The 19368-nt window shown below is 49.1% G+C and overlaps 1 protein-coding gene across 3 annotated transcripts in view; it reads right to left on the bottom strand.

The window, feature by feature from the left end:
• The window catches only part of pvrl2l (PVR cell adhesion molecule related 2 like), a 255795-nt gene that overhangs the window by 115642 nt on the left and 120785 nt on the right, over positions 1-19368 (bottom strand). For all 3 annotated transcript variants that reach the window (XM_068575310.1, XM_068575311.1, XM_068575309.1), the window contains exons 5-6: positions 15991-16108; positions 15304-15452 (exon numbers count right to left, since the gene is read on the bottom strand). In XM_068575310.1, the coding sequence (XP_068431411.1) occupies positions 15304-15452; positions 15991-16108 (267 nt within the window). The remainder of the gene's footprint in view (positions 1-15303; positions 15453-15990; positions 16109-19368) is intronic.

Here is a 19368-nt window from a genome sequence, read left to right as displayed (position 1 = left end):
CCGAGCAGTAGCATGCTAGTAGGTTTAGCCCGGTTAGCCGTGCTAATGTGTGAAAACTGGATCCGTGTGAGTTCGAGTGCTTTAACTGTTCGAGTAAGAACGATGGTCTGTTGACGGTTAATCATTTTCAAAACTACTTTGAAAAGTTTTTCTCTGCTTTTCTTTGTTTATGACTCGCACATGTACGCAGAGCTCAGTGGAACGAGGCGTTAGCTTTAGCCGCGTAGCTACGGCGGGTCCGCGTGCCGCAAAGTGGAGCATCCTGAACTAGATCTGAAGAGGTTGTTCTATCCGAAGACATTATCAAGGTAAATCAAAGCTTTTCAAACGGCTCGATTCATTTTGAGAAATGTATTTCTCCAGCAGGTTCTTTCTGTCCCTTCATTCGTCATCCAAGGTTATACTTTATATATATAATTGGTATTATTTGGACTGCTGTTCATTCTCCTGCTTGAATTGAAAACTCTCCAGTTGCTTCTGCTGAAACAGTTTCAAGACCTTTGAGACTTTTAATAATAATAATAATGATAGTTTCAACTTGTATAGCGCTTTTCACGACACACAAAGACGCTTTTAACCTATTCTGAGGTTTACTTGTTGTGGTTCACTGGAAAAAAATGTTTATTTTCAACTAGATTTTCTGTTACAGGTGCAGAGATTTCATCCGTCAACAGTACCGCAGTTATACAAAAATGTAATAAAAAACCTGGCACATCCCAGGGTGCAATGGAAATGACTTCACAGCCAGCAGATCTTAAGATTATTCTACCTTTTCCCTCCCGGCATGATTACACAGGGCTGTGTGACGGCCTCGGGCGCTGGATAATTAGCCGCGATCCGAAAAAGACTGCGTCCCGTGTAAGATCAGCGCTCTGCAACCTCAGAAGTGGTTGAGAGCCTCCGGATCAGAGGGCGCCATGTGCCGCCTGTCACGCCGGCGCCGCGACTGTCCGCGAGGCGCGTTTTCTACAATTAGCCTTTGAATCCCATTACAGGTAAAAGAAGGCTTCCGCCAAGTGGAGGGAATATAAAAAACAGGAGGTTTTCGGGCCCAGATCTCGGCTCGAGGACGTAATCACACCTCTGTTCTGGATTTATGTTTTGCTGCATGTCACATGCATCAGCTCGCCGCCGCCCGGGGAGACGGGGAACCTTTTGTTGAGGAAAGCAAAGATTTAAATGTCTGTTGTGTTCTCTAAACAAGCTGCACCACGGGGACTTTTATGAAGGCAGATTTGTGTCTTTATTACGTGAGCAAATTTCTTGTTTGTAAGTAAATTATCTGACCGCAAATTCCAAATGAAAAATCTTTGCTTAAAAAAAAAAAAAGCTTGTAAAAAAAAAAATGCTCGAAAAAAAAACTCCCCCCCATCCCCCCAAAAAACGCTTGAAAAAATAAAAGCTCAAAAAAAGCTAAAAAAAAATGCTCAAAAATTATTTTTCAAAAAAAACGCTCGAAAAAAAAGCCCCCCCAAAAGAACGCTTAAAAAAAAACGCTCCAAAAAAACCGTTCGAAAAAAACGCAAAAAAAAGCTTGAAAAAAAAAAAAAAAAAAAAACGCTTAAAAAAAAAGCTTGAAAGAAAAAACGCTTGAAAAAAAGAAAAAAAAACGCTCGAAAAAAAAAACGCTCGAAAAAAACGCCCTCCCCCAAAAAAACCTTGAAAAAAAAATGCTAAAAAAAAAGCTTAAAAAAAACGCTTGAAAAAAATAAAAGCTAAAAAAAAAACCTCGAAAGAAAAAACGCTTGAAAAAAAAGAAGAAAAAAAAAACGCTTGAAAAAAAAAATTGAAAAAAAAACTTGGAAAAAAAAAAAGAAAAAAAAAAACGCTCGAAAAAAATGCTAACAAAAAAAAATCCCCCATAAAAAATCTCTCAAAAAGAGGAAACATCTCCCGCTCGAAGATAAAAAATGTTCCACCCCGTGCGTGGTGTGAATTTCATCCCCTGCTGATTTTGGAGCGCAACAAATTACCTCGTTGACTTAAGCGAGACCCGACACAGCCGGCAAACGTTTGAAGCCGCGACGCGACGACGCGTTTGTTTTCATCCGCGGTCGCTCTGCAGGCGATGAAAGACGGCCCTTTGTCAGCCAGCCGTGTCCTCATGAAGAAGCATTTAATGCAAATCTGTGACGATCCGTCTTCCGGCCGAGGCGCTCACTCACCTCGTGTGTGAACGAGTTGTTTCACGTGCGCGCACACTCACACACACACACACACACACACACACACACACACACACACACACACACACACTCGCTCAGAGCCGTCAGCTCGAGAGGGTTCAGTAGTTTAATGAACGTTATTGATGGAGAGGCTCCATCACTTCTGCCGTAATTAGTCTCACACCTACATGTCTGTGGCTTCATTAGGCCGGTTGCAGACTCTAGCTAATATGCATGGGCACGCACACACACACACACACACACACACAGACACACACACACACACGAGCATCCGGTACACTCATGTATCATAATCCCAAACCCTGGTAAGTGCTTGTGCTCCTACTCTCTGCCTGTGCTGCATTATGTACTGCATTTGCATTGCTGCCGCGTGGATAGCATGCGCGCGCGTGTGTGTGTGTGTGTGTGTGTGTGTGTGTGTGTGTGTGTGTGTGTGTGCCACTGTCAAATATATATTTCAGTCTGCTTGGCTGAGTGCAGGCAGCTGATTGGATCCAGACCTCGGCTGTTGATACTGATCAACAACAACCAGCTGAGTGAAAAAACCGCCATCAGCCTCCCTCTCTCTCCTTCCCCCTCTCCTGGTCTCCATCCCTCTCGCCCACTCTCACTCAATCCATCTCCCTCTCTCTAAGCTCCCCCCCCCCACTCCCTCCTTCCTCCCTCCCTCCCCCCTTTCAAATGGGGAGGTTTGCGGTCGGGTGACTCATCCGGACCCGAGGAAGAGAGGAGAGTGGACGGCGATGGTCGCAGAGCGGCGAGGAGGGGCGTGCGAGGGGTTAAGGAGTGGAGAGAGAACGAGTGTGTGGGGGAGGAGGAGGGGAGTAAATGAATATGGGCTTGCGTGCCTTTGCTCGTTTCAGATGGATCACTTCCAACCCACAAGAAAAGAAGAAAGAGTCGGTGGAGAGGGGGATGAGGAGGGAGGAGAGGGAGGAGAGGGAGGACAGCAGCAGGGCCAGTGTGAGGAGGATTAAGGCCTCTGCTCTTTTTGCTCCTCCATCCACCTCGCTGGAAATGAAAAGCAAACATGAAGACAGCAACCCCCCCCCCCTCCTCCCTCCTCCCCTCCGCCCCCCCGCTTACATCCCACATCGTTGTATGAAGGTTGCTCGTGTTTCTTGCACATGGGCACCGAGGCGCTCGTTAGCAGAAGCCTCTTTGGTCTCGGTGCCGTTGCGTCACCGTGTGAGTCGGACCAAAAAGATATCAAAGTGGAATAATAATCATGTTGTTGTTGCAGGGGAAACAAAAATGTACAAGAGTTATCAGTTAAATTAGTTGCGACGGCCCTCAAGCCGGAATAAATCAAAAGCCTCATCTGTGAATGTGACGTTTAGACGCCACAACGCGATGAACATGCACACGCATCACGGCGAGCTCGGCTGGATGTGCGCCGCTCTACTGCGCTCATGGCTGGAGAGCAGCTTTCTCTTTTACTCTCATCTTTGGCAGGTGATTTGTGTCTCTTCCCCCCCACCTCAGGGTGACTTGTTAAGTGTTTCCTGGTGTAATTCTCTCGTCGGCCACACGAGGCCGAAGGGAAGCCGCAGAGTTTATTGTGAGCGATGAAACGGTCGTAGACAACTGTAATTAGTCGTAATCACAGCAGAACCAGCAGTCGCCTGAGGTCTTTCTTGCATACGTCCGCCTTAAACACATAGCCGTGCACCGCCGTGACCTCCTGACCTCCTGACCTCCACCCTGCACCCCCCCCCCCTCTCCCCCCGCGCTGCATTGATCAGCCCGTAGTGGATTAGCTGGGGATTGTGATAGCAGTCTGACCCGAACAAGCCCTGCTAGCTAATTGAAAGACACACACACAGACGGATTAAAGATTGCTCTGTCTGGTCCATTAACGCACAACACACACACATACACACACACACACACACACACACACACACACACACACACACACACACACAAATCAACAGGCAGCCACACATTCGAGGAGCGAGATGAGTCAGAGCCAGGAGGGAATGGGAATAGCTCGCAGCAGCAACAATTGGAGAAATGTGGTTTCCTTATGTGTGTGTGTGTGTGTGTGTGTGTGTGTGTGTCTCAGATGGCGTACCTGCTCATGTAGGTACCGCCGTGAGTGTTTGTGCCCGCACCTGTGTGAGGGTTTGAACTACAGAAAGAGAGAGGGAGGAAAGTGTGTCCGAGCAGCAGCAGCAGCAGCAGCAGCAGCAGCAGCAGCAGCACAGAGGTAATCATGGTCCGCTCCCCTCGGCCCGAGCTTCAGCTGCAGGTAACACACCTCACACCTGACCCCGTGAGTCCCGGTGGAGGGGGGGGGGGGCAGGGGGGTCCCTGTGCATCGGTGCCGAATGTGCACATGATTGCATGAATCAGTGTGCAGGGTTCAAATGTGAGAGCAGGGACCGGCCTCGTGTGCATTAGTGGATCAAACCGGCACGGACCCCATGTATGTAATGTGCAGTGGAAAAGAGTCTGTGTGTGTGTGTGTGTGTGTGTGTGTGTGTGTGTGTGTGTGTGTGTGTGTGTGTGTGTGTGGTGAACTACTACACGCAGCCGAAGGAGTTCTGACTTGGACGGATGAAGAAAATAAAAAAAAAACCCACGATGACTGAAGGAGGGAGACGAGGAGCTGGAAGGCGCTCGCTGGCGGCTAACCCGCCGCGCGGCCTCGCCCTGATTGAAAGCAGCGGCGCCTCGACGCCATCAATGAGCTCGCCGCTTCTCCTCTGACTTGCTGCAGCGAGAGATGGAGGGGGGGGGGGGGGAGGAGGTGGAGGTTGTGAAATCGTGACTGCATCGAACGCGCACTCGGCTCCAAGCGTAAAATATTCAGGCGAGGAAACGTAGAGAAACAAGCACCTCTCTTTGAAATATTTAGACTGTGGACCACGCAGCGCTGCAGCGCTGCAGCGCCGCAGCTCTGCCGGCTGCGTATCCATAATGCATCCTGTTTGGACAAGACGGACATGCATCAAAGCAGAGGGCCGGTCGACGGGGGGGTGGACTGAGATTCACAGCGGAGGAGGGGGGCCTTCAAATGAGATCACTGTGAGGGGAAAGGTTGACACTTTAACCTTTTGGAAACCGTGCGCGCCCATTTTAAGTCCCAGCATGCCCCATTCAGACAGTCTTTTGGCATCAAATACGTAATTTTTCCATTTTTTAAACCGGCCGACACAGTTTTTTTTACTGAAACTCCTTCCTAACAGGACAAGACTTTGTTTTATTGTGATTTTCGTTGCAGATTCTGATTCTTTAGGTCCTAATCTTTCCATAAAGGTGTCTTATTGACGCTCCGGGAGGCTTTTTTGGGGAATCTGGCTCATATCATGCTGGATGTTCATAGTTAAGATCAAATATCTTTTAAAAGTGATTTTTTTTTTGCAGATATACATTTTTTTCCCAAAACTTTGCTGAACAAATACATACAATAAACACAAGTATTGAAATTAATTCGGGGTTCCTACGACGGCTCGAACAGAGAAAAGGAGCTCTGGAGACAACATCATGGCTGCATAGTTTTCAACGGGTTCAGGCTCGTTTCCAGACTGAAGTTGGTTTAACTAACAAAGCAACCGCAGTTGTCGAAGATTGCCGTCAACTGTGAGCAGTTTCCAAGCGACCGTTAAAACGCGCCAGACGGAGCGAACTGCAGTTTTAATCACGTCGTTAGCGTGAGCTGGGAGAAGGTCACGGTGTGTGTTTTAGAGCAGGTGTGCCGAAGTCCACACTTGGACTTTCTGCCTCGCGGGTTCGTTTCCTACGACACCTCGAGTCCGGTTACATCGTCACACAAAAAAAGTGTTGCATCAGTTCAGGAGGAAATCCTCCGACCACTGAGGGAAGAGACGGACGGACGGTAACGCCGACTTTCACCTGCGACCACCAAAGAGCTGTTCATCGTCCGAGTGGAAATTCGTGGTCAAAACGAGGCGACGTGGACACGAACAGCTGTCTCCTGAGTGAAAGTCGTGCGTTTGTCTCCACCCTGACCTCCTGCCTACCGACTTCGCCACGTCATGTGACCTCCTCCTCTGCTCCCGCTGCGCCTGAACCACCGCCACGCTCGTACAACAGCTGACAGGGATGATGTCACCGGCGCCACAACATGAATGCATCTCATGCTTAAACGCTTCCTTTGATCTTCCTCCTTCACTTGATGTCTTCTGGCTTTGCGGCGCCTCTTCTTCAGCGTGTGAAGCGTTTAGTCCTCCACGAAATAAAGCAACGCCTGCACGGCGTTCAAGGGAAGAGCCGCGACTCTTTTTTTTTTGTTAAAAGGTAAAAGGTGCCCTCTGTTGTGGAGTCTTTGTCTCCGGTGCTGCGACCGCCTTGAACGACACAAAAAAAACGCCGACGGCTGAGAATGTAACACCAATTTTTTTGGCTCGCTTCCCGGAAAATAATCTTGCAACGAGACTTGGTGGAAACAATCAGACTTTTATTATGTGAAGCCCGGCGTCCTGCGCGTTCCTGTTGCCTTTCACCTCCAGAACCCTGGTTTTTTGTTCATTTTGCAGTTAATCAAAAGCTTAATCCCTCCGTTAATGGTGCTAATTTGTTCCCGTAGCACACAGTCACTCTTCAAAAATGCACTGCTATTATGCTCCATGGAGGTCTTTTGTAATCTAAGCCAATTACATAGTCCTAATTAGGTGTTGTTTATGTACCAACAGAATGGAAAATTACCCCCAAAATACACACCTCCTGTGCTGTTATACTTCACTTTGCTTTCATTTGTCACTTTTTCTCTTCGCGGCCTCGATTCTGACTGTAATGTAAAAGTTATGCAGCTCTGAGGAAACAGACCGAGCACAAGGGAACAAACTATGGATTATATATATATATATATATATATATATATATATATATATATATATATATATATATATATATGTATATATATATATATAAATAAATATTATAAAATATATATATATTTAAAAATATATATATATTTATATATATATATATATATATATATTTAAAATATATATATATATTTTTAAAAAAAATTATATATATATATACATATATATATATATTTTTTTTGTGTCACGTGACTTTTGGTCTCATGGCTCAGAACTGTTTCTTTTCTCTAGGATCTGGTTCCATCAAACGGTGAGACGTTAAATCAAAAGAAGCTCCGGGTGCATAACTCCAGCGGTTTTAGTTGAACGCCGAATTTCTGTTGCATTCTCCATAATTTATAATTATGTATAATTATGTCTCAGTTGTCGTTGCGGCGCTCTGTAATGTCACATCGTGTTGAGATAATAAAGCAAAAACAGACATACCAATTACCCCATTACCCATAATGCAACCAGCCTGCGGAGTCGAGTTTTGAGGTCTCGATTGCGGCCGCCGCCATCTTGGTTATCGGCGGTCGGCATTCGAGGTTTCCGGCGGTCGCCATCTTGTTTTTTTTGCAACGTGAGGGTGGAGCTAAGAACACCCGCCCGCTGAATGACACATGCATGAAGGAAATGCGACCTTAAACTCAGGTTAACAATGAGTAATCCAAGTCTTCCTTGATGTGTTCCCTCAGTTATAATCCAGACTACCAGAGGAGGCGCCCCCCGATGGCCTTTAGAGAGAATGCAGCTTCAAGACACTTTATTATCTTCTCACAGCCGGAGGTCGCCGCCTCGGGGTCACTTTCTTTTCCTCAGAGAGTGAAAGAGCTCTCGTCATAAACTACGACACACAACTGAGCCGGTGCAAAAGTAAAAGACGGAAACAACTTATATTCGGTTTTCCCGTCGTTTCCGTCCCCGAGCTGCCGATCTGTGGACGAGATGCTCCTCCTGCTGCAGACAGATAGAGGAACACACTGAAGGCACCGCCGCCGATGCTGAGGTCAGATATGAGCCTCCACCACCTCCACATGGAAGGCTTCACACCCCTCCGTGTGTGCGTGTGTGTGTGTGTGTGTGTGTGTGTGTGTGTGTGTGATAAGCAGAAGCCTGGAGCTTCTCTCGTCAGCTCTTATCTCCATGACAGACGTAACCTGTGCGGCCCCATCAGCCACACCGAGGGGGCAACAACGGAGCGCTTTCTCTCGTTTATTTAGTTTTGTATAAACAGACCCCCCCCCCCAACACACACACACACACACACTTTCTCGCTACTCATTTGTAGGCTGATGAACCTCATTGTGGAAATCGCTGCGCTGTGGAAAATAAAACTCAGGGCCGTGAAATCATTCGCAAGTGTGTTTCTGCCAAAATTGTTGCTTCACCAGAGCTGCTGAGCGACTCCACTGAGGAGAGATCAGTAATCACGCAGAGTAAAAAACACGGGGAAATGTAAACCTTCCTGCCGTCGCCCTCGCCAAATGTCTTTCACGAGAGTAAGAGGAGAGAGATACAAAAGCCACGACATGCTAACGTCGCCCTCAACCGTTCCCACCGGCCGCACGCTGAAAACCCACGCAGGCGGATGTTTGAGATACCGAGGCCAACGAGAACCAGCTGAAACCGGCCGTCCACGCCTCCCGAGCCCGGCAGGACGGCCTCGTTGCCCCAAAAAACATCGCTCCATGGCGACACATCCTACATACAAACGTACAGGAAGCCCCGCAAGCTAGCAGCGGCGCGGCAATTAGCTCCCGGGTTTTGTGTGTCTGAGCTGGAATACATTTGCAGAACTCGGGGAGGATTTCCTGCAACAAGTTGCCCAATTACACCGAGCGGACCGGCACACGGCGTCCAGCACTGACGGCCCGCCTGCTTTGCATGCTGCAGAGGTGCAGCGGTACGCATGGGCTAAAGCATGCGTGCAGAGCATGTAGCCAAACCGCTCCGCGAGCCGCATTTATGCCGCCCGGGAAACACGGCGAGCATCTTGAATTTCTATTCACGGCGGGGAACAAGCGACGGGATGAGAACTCAGCATCCGGGGAGCGTTCTGGTGTCCGTTTGTCGTCCGAGCGGTATCGACCAATCGCGTTCAAGCAGGCCGGACGCAGCCGGACGCACGCCGGACGCAGCCGGACGGTCGCATGTGGAGGGCGAAAAGAGGAGGAACGCCATCTGGGGAACCCGTCAGCTGTCCTTCGGCGGTCCTTCGGCTTCCTTTGCCGTCCTTCGTTCGAGGTTCGAGTTACTTTGAGGGACACACGCCGGCCAATCAGAAACCAGCATTTAAAGCTTGTGAAATAAATAATAAAAAATGATGTTTGGCAATGACTTGAGCTGCTTTTGACTGATATCCAGAGTGTGTTGTTCCACTATCGCTCACGGCAGAGTGTGTGTTCAGAGGTTGGGCTCCGGTTTATGTCCGGCTGAGAGTCAGAGCCAGCGCTTCCCCCCGATGACTAGATCATGTGATTACTTTATGCAAAGAGCTGCACGGTGCAATCTGTGTGTGTGTGTGTGTGTGTGTGTGTGTGTGTGTGTATGTGTGTGTGTGTGTGTGTGTGTGTGTGTGTGTGTGTGTGTGTGCGCGCGTGTTAAGCCACTATGTGCATTTTCCGGTGGACAGCTATCTCGCCCGCCGCAGGCAATCCAGGAAATGCTTCTCCACTGGTCCACCTCGGATGTGACTGTGTGTATCTGTGTGTGTGTGTGTGTGTGTGTGTGTGTGTGTGCGTGTGCGTTTGAACGGCAACAACAGCCGCCAGCCCCGGTGCCAGCTGGACTCCCCCATGAAAGGCCTGGACGTATGGGGAGGTGGAGAGATAGGCGGCGGGCTGGAGGACGGAGACGAGGTCACAGCCTCCTGCCAATTCGCTTTCTTTTCAAGCTGCACCCAAAGTCCTGAGAGTTTTTTATGAAAGGACTTCCCTGCTGCTACCTCTCCGTCGCCCTCTGCTTATTTCCCTCTCCTCTCTCTCTCTCTCTCTCTCTCCCTCCCCCACTTCAACAATTGCCTTTATCTCCATTTTCAGCTCTTTCTGCAATCTCTCTGGATTTTTTTTAATGCCGCTCCCCTCCTCATGTTCCCCTCCCGTCCTCCACTCCAATACTTTCTTTCTGCCAACATCCTCTCTCCATCTCTCTCTCTCTCCCTCTCTCTCTCTCTCCCCCCCCTCTTTCTCTCTCTCTGTGCACGGTGGGCAGATCCAGCTGGCGCCGTGGCACCCGAGCAAGCCATGCATAACTGGCATCATGTGCGTCTGAACGGATGGGAGTAGTGGGTGGGATGTGTGTGTGTGTGTGTGTGTGTGTGTGTGTGTGTGGAGGTTAAGGAGGCTGCTGTACACATTTCCCTCTCATCAGCAAAACACAGCAACAGCAAAAATCTCATTCTGTCTTACAGATCAGAGTCCACCAGAGAGCTCAGGGCACACGAGAGAGAGAAGCAGTGTGTGTGTGTGTGTGTGTGTGTGTGTGTGTGTGAATCTCTTATGCAACCCCACATCTCTCCCCTTCCTCGACGTCGTCGAGGGGGGAAAATGGCGGCCGCGGGGTCGGCCGCTCGGCGGCAGCGGGAGAAAAAAAAGCCAGGCAGCGCCGCGCTTTTCATCTGGCGTTTACCAGAACAAGAGCGGCGCCGTTGGCGGCTCCCAGCGGGGGGGAAATGAGCGGGGCGTGCTGGGTCCGTGTACACAGAGGGGCCGGGGTATTAACCGTTGCATTATTGAGAGCCGGGGCCCTTTTTTCCAACTGCCTGACAGTTTAGATCTGAGTCGACCACCACAGGCGGCGGCGGCGGCGGCGGCGGCGGCGGCGGCGGCGGGCTCACTCCGAGTTTCTTCAGGAAAAAGAAAAACAGCTGAACTACCGTTGGGAAGACGTGGCGCGGGAGAGAGAGAGGGGGTATCTGTGTGATGACGCACAATCAAACAAAGTTGTAATCTCCCACAGTCACAACAAACTTATCTCAAAGTGAGCTGCTGGGCGCTCGTGTGGGGTTGTTTTTTTTGCGCCGCAGAAGATAACGCCGGTCGTGTTGTCGGCAGGCTGCTCGCTAGAAAAAAGGTCAGCGGGGAGCGGCGATGGTCTCCAGAGCCGTGTTTCTGGCGCCCGGTCGCATCGGCACGACACTGCAGGCGGCCGCGAGAGGAAGCAGGACGCCGATGCACACAGGTGACAAGACCAGCGAGGGCGAATACAGCGACTCGTGTGTTGTGTACCAAGCAGGTCGAGCACAGGCAGGAAGCTGTGGAGGCACAGGTGGAAGTAGAGTACAGGTGGGTCAGCAAGCCGACTTCACTTTGCGTCCTCCACATGATGTAAACAGTCTTTCTCTGCGCCACGATGAGAAGGAGCCGCGCAGGAAGACCTGTCGCCTGCTTCAGGCCCGTAGTTCACTGCTCACGCGTCACGGCATCCATCATTCTCGTGATGTAACTCTTCCACCCGGCCGCCATCTTTTTCTCAACATTGCATCTCTGCCTCCGGTACGCTCGTGCTGCCGTTACACCCTTCCTCCCCCTTCCTCCTCCTCCACCTCGTCTTCGTCAGCCCTCCTCTGCCTCCCAGTCTCGGTGGAGTCATCAGCCACCACCACCACCACCACCACCACCTCCACCAGTCTGGCCTCCACTGGGAGGGGGGATTATCTTGCCGCTCGCTGCTCGGTGGCAAACGGACGCCCATCGATTAAAAAATCTCCTCCCCGCGGAGTCGAAGCGCCAACAACGACTTCCTGTCAACGTTATCATCGCGCGTCATCTGTCACAATAAACAATTACCCTTTTTCTTCATTCCCTCGTCTCTCCTGGTGGAAGTGATGGAGTTGTTTTGGGGGGATTTAATCGGCGTCGAGGGCGTTGGGAGCGTTCCCGCTCGGCTGCCTTCAGGTCCGGAGGCCGACGCGAGAGAGAAATATTTCGTAAATATTCCTCTAATGGCAGGAAACGCTTCTCCTGCCGTCACAGACGGCCAGGAGGTATCACCACCATCTTCACAGGGATGATTTGTTCTCACGTGGACGGACGCGTGTTGAATCCCAGCACAGCGTTCGTCATCAGAAGGTCTTGACACCCCCGGAGGTTGTGACGAATAAAAAACATAAATTCTCGCTCGCCTGCAAACATTCAATATAAATAAAAGGTTTGAATAGCTTCATTCAGGCAGAGGACCAACGGCCAGGATCCTACTCACCTCGGCATCTGGCGGTCTGGCTTCGGCGTATTGTTGGAAATGCTCTGAGTGGGCTTTTATTGTGAAAGGTAAGGCTTTGGAAAGGAGCGGATCTGGTGCGCGCTGCCCTTGTCAAAGGAAGCAGAGGATGAAAAGGGTTTTCCATCTCGGTAAAGACCCCGGCGGACTGCGGACTACGTTTTGAATGCGTTTCTTCTGCACAATGCGGTCAGTTGATGCTTTTATTGGCGGTGAGAAAGCTCAGTAAAAACCAACCTTGTTCTGGAGAGAAATGACGTCTCTTTTGTGCAGCGCAGGACTCTCGTTCTGTGTGAAAGAACTCGCGACAAAAACAGCTTTAAAAAACGATTGAGATGAGAATCGCATAAAAAAATCTCTTCCCGGTGTGCAAAGACCTTGAGGCTGGAGCATTTGTCCCTCGGAGGCTTCCATACCAGACCCTACCGTCAGCGAGTTCACCAACAGTTCATCTTTTCCCTGTTACAAATGAATTCAACACTGTTGAGTAGGATTTGTCGAGCATTCGCAGAATCATACGAGTCCTGATAGAAGTCTCCAGACCTTCTTTCTCTGCGTTTGAGTCGTCGTAGGAACCCCAAATTAATTCCAATACTTGTGTTTATTGTATGTATTTGTTCAGCAAAGTCTTGGAAAAAAATGTATATCTGCAAAAAAAAAAAAAGATATTTTGATGGTAACTATGAACATCCAGCATGATATGAGCCAGATTCCCCAAAAATGCCTCCTGGAGCGTCAATAAGACACCTTTTTGAAAAGATTAGGACCTAAAGAATCATAACCTGCAGCAAAAATCACAATAAAACAAAGTCTTGGTCTGTTAGGAAGAAGTTTCAGTCAAAAAACTATGTCGTTCGGGTAAAAAATCATGTATTTTATGCCAAAAGATTGTCTGAATGGGGCATGCTGGGACTTAAAATGGGGCAGAAGGATTAAAAAAGGTTAAAAAAGTACCTCACAAAGTGAAGACTTCTCACGTCAAACAGGCCGGACGGCGGCGGCGAGTACAAACACAGAACCCGGCTTTGATTCCCACAATAGCCGAAGTCGAGTCGAGCGGGTCAAAGCGCCCTTGAGCAAGGCGCAGATTCCCTCCGTTGCCCGTGGGACAGTCGCAGTTGGATGAGTGAGACACAACGCTACGTGTTTGATTGTTCACTCGGCGAAAAAAAAACCGCCCACGCCTCGCCAGCTCCCGGTTCTGGCGCACGCCTTCGCCGTTAAAATAACTGACAGATACTTTATCCCCGACCAGAGGACGCGGCGCAAGCTAACGCTGTGAAACACCAAGGACGCGTTTAACACGGAGGAGGACGGATCACAACCCATCTCAGGTACTTGGAAAAGATAAAAGATAAAACATGCGCGGGTCCTCAAAGTGTACGCCTGTGTGTCTGTGTGTGTGTGTGTGTGTGTGTGTGTGTGTGTGTGTGTGTGTGAGCACCGTGTGGGGACTTTTACACGCGAAGCGTTTCATCGCGTTAAGCTAACGTAGCTTCCACCGATACTCTGAGTCAGTCACGCTGCTGCGCTTCCAGCGAGAGCGGTAGCGGCGGCTTAGCCACTTGTGAACCTCCCACACATCCCCTCGCAACACACACCGCCCGACTACAAAGCGTCTTTGTTCCTCCGGAGGAGACAATTCAAATCTCCGGCTCCGATTTCCCACGGATTTTTCTAAATGTGGCTCTCCGTCCGACGCCGGCGAAGGAGTCGGGAATGGCTTTGTTTGTGAAGTCGGCGCTGCGATTACTCAACTAATTCATCAAAAACAAGAAGAAACGACAACAACAGAAAGAGTGGAAGGGAGGGAAGGGATTCGACCAGTCAAGCAGGCAGTGTGAAGACACACACACACACACACACACACACAGACACACACAGCGATGAAAAGAAAAAAGATGACACTCTTAACCGGCTTGGGGGCCTGCTGATGTGCAGTGAAGCATTTCAGCATGTTCCTGGGTTTCGTGTTTGTGTGTGCAGGTGTGTGATCGTATGTGTGTGTGTGTGTGTGTGTGTGTGTGTGTGTCGGGGTCAATGTGTGAAAGCATCAGAGGGCAAAAAGAAGAAGAAAAAAAAGAAAACCCTTGACTAGACACCGTGGCAACAGCAGCCGAAATCACCGGACTACAAACGTCAAAAGAAAAAATAAGAGTCAAGAGTCCCAGCAGAGAGAAAGGAGCGTGCACGCAGGACGCGAAGGTCATCCTCGTACCGAGAGAGCGGGAAGAGGGATTCAAAGTGAAGAAAGGAGCCGGAGCTGTTAGTTGTTATGCAGAAAGAAAAGAAAGAAAGAATAGTGGTTGCAAAGAAGGAGGAAACAAGGAAAGGAAGAGAAGGAAACAGCAAACCTGTGCAAACTGGCTCACACCAACATCAACCCCCCGACGGGAGAAACCCGTCCAGACCGCCTCGCCGCCGCCGCCGCTGCCACCGCGGGGCCAGACCGCCGCGAGCAGGGCCGAGCTTAGACCCCCCCCCCTTCTGATTTCAAGAAAGAGCCACGAATAATGTTTGCGATCTGGCCCCGCTGTGGGGGGGAGGGGCTCTGCCGATGCCAGGAGGAAGAGACTTTCAGAAGAACCAAAAAACGTGAAGATTGAGAGCGAGACCAGCGTCCCTGCAGCTCTCAGATCAGCCCTGATCCCAGCATGAGCACAGCATGTGTGTGTGTGTGTGTGAAAGAGAGATGTATGTGTGTGTGTGCATGCAGGTGTGTAAGTGTACCTGCATTTCTGAGGAGCAATGTGCACCTGAGTGCATGAGATAATGTGTGAAGTAGCATTAGCCAACTCGTGTGATTCTGTGTGTGTGTGTGTGGGTGTGTGTGTGTGTGTGTGTGTGTGTGTGTGTGTGTGTGTGTGGAGGCAGTGATCGCATGCTGTTTCAGTGGATTTTCCCATTCCGTTTGATGGGATGTCGTGTGCGTCTTTGTCAGGTTTGCATGCATCTCTGCTGCACTCTGTGTTGCATGCATCCATGTCAACGTCCACTCGTGTTACGGCGAGTGTGTGTGTGTGTGTGTGTGTGTGTGTGTGTGTCCGTTCGACAGGACTCACCGATGACGATGGTGGTGATCTGGTGGCGGCTGGCTCCGTGCTTGTTCTTGACCTCGCAGATGAAAGTCGTGTTGACGGCGTCGTCCACCTTCCTCACCGTCAACTTGTTGCCGCTCACCACCACCGTGTCCGGCAGGGCGCCAGACGCCCTGGAGGGGGATAAGATGGAGGGAGAGGAAGAAGAGGACAGGAGAGATGAGAGGTAACAGAAGAAAAGAGACAAGGCAGGGCGGAGGGAGGGAGGGGGTGAAACGGTATGTTTTAAGATATAGGATGAAATATGATGAAGCAAAAAAAAGACAGATGGGGAGAGGGAAAGAAGAGAAAGATGGGCAACATTAGAGATACAGAGAGTGTTTTTTTTCGAGTGATATTCAAAGGCAGCATTAATGTGAGCCAATCACAGACATGTGAACAGCCGCTCCGTCCCCCCGCTCCATAGTCATCAAAAAAACAGGCACAAAGCACAGCACGCCATCTGTCCATCACGACGAGATGTTAGGAGCGTTTGTGTTTGTCAGAAAAAACGAGCGGGGAAATTATCATTAAAGAGGAGCTGTGGTCGCGCGAGCTTCTGTCGGGATTAGAGCGACAATTAGGAACTCTGTCGCTCTCTCCAGGGGAGGCGGAGGGAAGGGGTGGAGGGAGGGGCGGATATACTAATTTAAAAAAAACTGGGATGCTTACGCGGTCCAGGTGACGGTGGTGGGCTCGGGGTTGCCGCTGGCCATGCAGAGCAGCACGGCGTCGGACCGGCCCACGTACCAGTTGTTGTCGTAGCCCTCGATGGACACAGATGGGGGGTCTGAAAGAGAGAGAGAGAGAGAGAGAGAGAGAGAGAGATGTTACTTTAGATTTCCTGTCAGTGAAAACCAGAATCCCCATGAATCCTGTCATCCTGCGAGGGAGAATCGCCAGAGCGAGGTCTGAGGAGCAGCAGGTGGGGGGAGGGCCGAATATACACTATCAAATGAAGGGAAAGAAATGGACCCGTTTCAGAGGATTTCATGTATAAATACGGAAACATATCCATCCTGGAAGTCATCATCTAGACATGTGAGACCTCGTCATGATTATCTTTAGCCTGTGGGGGAGATCATGCTTTTGGTCGTGTGACCGTCTATCTTGTCCACGCCGCACTACTGGACCCACCAGCCTGATATTTTTGATATTCAGATATGTTATGATCTATTGATATATAAGATGACAGTTTTTTTATATATCTTCACCGACATCTCAGCTGGAGACACACTCCAAGTTAAAAATAAATACAATCAGAACTTCTTAAAGATCAGCGGGTATCCTCGACAGTCTGAAAATAGCTCCTCCCACTTATAAAGCCGATTAGCCAGCATGCTACCTCGCCGGGAGACATGTTTGTTTGTGCAGGTGACTTGAAGGGACTGCAAGACCAAAGGTAGAGGATTGAGAGTAAACAGGAGGACTTAGGGCCACACTTTTATTTTCTTGTGACCGCCAAAATCAAATCAGTTCATGCTCCAATCGAGGATTGTGCCAAATTTGAAGAAATTAGCTTGAGTCGTTCCCCAAGAACCAGCTGGACGGACCCAACACCCGGCTCGCCTCCAGCCACAGCTGTCGCCGGCGTGAAGACTTTACAACGCGCCTCCCTTAAAGAGCTTTTCTCAAGGCGCAGTCATAGCGGGCGGAAAGGAAAAAATCAGTTAGCGTCAGTCTCACAAGAGTCTTGCTTTACAGCGGGGGCAAAACCCGAAGCCATGTGTGTCGGAGGTTAAAACAGGCAGGAAACGCTTAGCTCTCTTTTCCCTTCGCCGAGAGAGAGAGTGACGAAGAGAGATGGAGGCAGTGTGAGGAGGAAACGGTGTGTTGGAGGCTAAGTGTGCGGCATGATATATGTGTGTGTGTTTTCCTCCTGGAGAGCGATGACCTATTAAAGCTGATCTGAGCTACACAGGAGACACGATCCCTCACGCCATCACTAAACTAACACATCGAGGAGTCGCGGTGTGTGTACACACACTCCGGTGTTCCTATCTTCGTGGGGACCGATGACCAGAGTGGGGACGCCTTGTTTCTGTGCTTGTTTTAAGGGTTAAAGATTTGGGCTAAAGGTCAAGAGAATAAGTACTGCGTGTCTCCAAAAGTACGTGAGGAAAGGAAGTACAAATATAGCCTCAACACCGACCGCATGATGGGTTAGACCCCTCTCCCCCCCTCCCCCCGCATCATGTATGGCGTGGATATCATATTTAATGAATGTGAATATACGCCTACGAGCGCAAACGCAGCATGAACATATGTGCTAAATCTGATCACACACAGAGACGCACAGTGGGTGTTTGGACATCGCTTGAAAGTCAGTAAAGGGAATTTGATGGCTTGACAAGGGGGCGTGACCCTGTGTTCCTTGTCGCCGAGGAATTTCTAATGTGTATTTCAGGTTATTTCCTGCCACCACTTGACAAGAAATGTGCCATGATTTTCAATACTGCTGACATTTTATACAACTTTCTTTTCTCAAAAGAGCTGTTTCTTAAGTTCGGGGCGTAGGATGTAGGATTGGTTGTTACCACAGGCATCTGTTTTCTTCTGCCATCACACTGAGCGTAATCACAGTATTCTGGATTCATTTGTCACAATCTGCTTCAAAATGAACAAATAAAGAAGTAACACAAAGACCTTGAAGGATGCTGCAATTATTGCACTGCCGACCGCCCTGTTGTGCAGCTAATCACACGGAGAATGTAAGGTTTCAATGCACGTATGCCAGGTCATTTACTGCTATTGTATTAGTTAATGGATCGCTAAATCAGGTCATGAGGGTGGAAGAAAAAGGTTGATCACAACTTAAGCCAAAGCATAGTTGGTTTTAGGGGAGAGTTTAAAGGGTAACCTTGATATTGTCTAATGCATTTTGTGTTGAATTGATGAATGGGGACAACAATTTATGGAATGGGTTCGGTACTCTGCCAGATGCCGGTAATGCAATCCAATCAGGGCGAGCTGGCACCGCCATTTACCGCCACTAAAAGTGCTCATTGATTGTTATTATACGTGTCTGACATTATTAAAGAATCCCGATCAAGGAAAAGTCAAGTTGTGAAATCTCGTGAGGTGAAATCTTGCCGTACACAACAAAAAGGCAGCGCCGGAGCAGACCGGCAGGGTTTGTTGGGCTGGAGCTCAGAAAGCGTAGCTCAGTATAAATATTGAGATATTAATACTTTGCATGCAAAGATCCGTGGTAGACAGTGGCTCAGATTATTAAGGCTCACTTGTAATAATCAAAGAAATTCTAAGTACCACCTCCTCAAACACTAGATCTTATATTTCCACGACGCTTTGGAGCTTTTACTGGCTTTTTTCTACCACGTCCCATTTTAGTTAGAGCAATCCTTGGATCTCTGCATCAAGGGAAGTTAGCTTGCTACTAGTGGCAAAACAGGTTTGTTTCTACATGAGGATGTTTGGTGATTGGCGTAGTGATATTCAAACAGAACTGGTCATTGAAATGTGTGTTGCTTATATTGAATGGCTGTATTACCGGCAAAGTACTCTGCAGAGCTGCTGCCATGCATGCACATGGGCCTTTACACAGCCAAGCAATGACTTTTATAACACATTAACAAATCTGTATTCCGGTTACACCCACGGTGTTTAAACTATACACAACAGAAAAATGTTTTCTCAGATTCAACAACAAATAGACCAGATGTTGTTTTTTTCTGTTATTTAGATGATTAGAGATGTGACTTGGAAGGGTTTCGGAAGCGGAGGAGGAGGGTGTGGGAAGAAAATGCACTGACATTAAAGCATCATCTTCGATTCCCTGCTCTCCCACAGCTTGGGTATAAAGGTATGGACCGATTGTTTTCTTTATTAGGGACACTGTGTAATGTCTATCTCTTAGTGGTGACAGGTCGGCAGGTGGCTGCCAAAGTAGAGGCCTAAAGACTCTGGCAAGGCACTGATCTGTGTCGGAAGTGTTAACAGTTGTTTTGTTTTGTATCCAGCAAAGGTGTTTGTATCCTCGACCTGTGACACACCGAAGTACAAAACTATCCCTTCAGGTTAGGCATCTGT

Source organism: Clinocottus analis, unplaced genomic scaffold (genome assembly GCF_023055335.1).
Source record: "Clinocottus analis isolate CAN_PGR_092001 unplaced genomic scaffold, fCliAna1.0.p SCAF_14, whole genome shotgun sequence".
Classification (NCBI taxonomy): domain Eukaryota; kingdom Metazoa; phylum Chordata; class Actinopteri; order Perciformes; family Cottidae; genus Clinocottus; species Clinocottus analis.
This window is presented reverse-complemented; position numbering and strand designations above follow the sequence as displayed.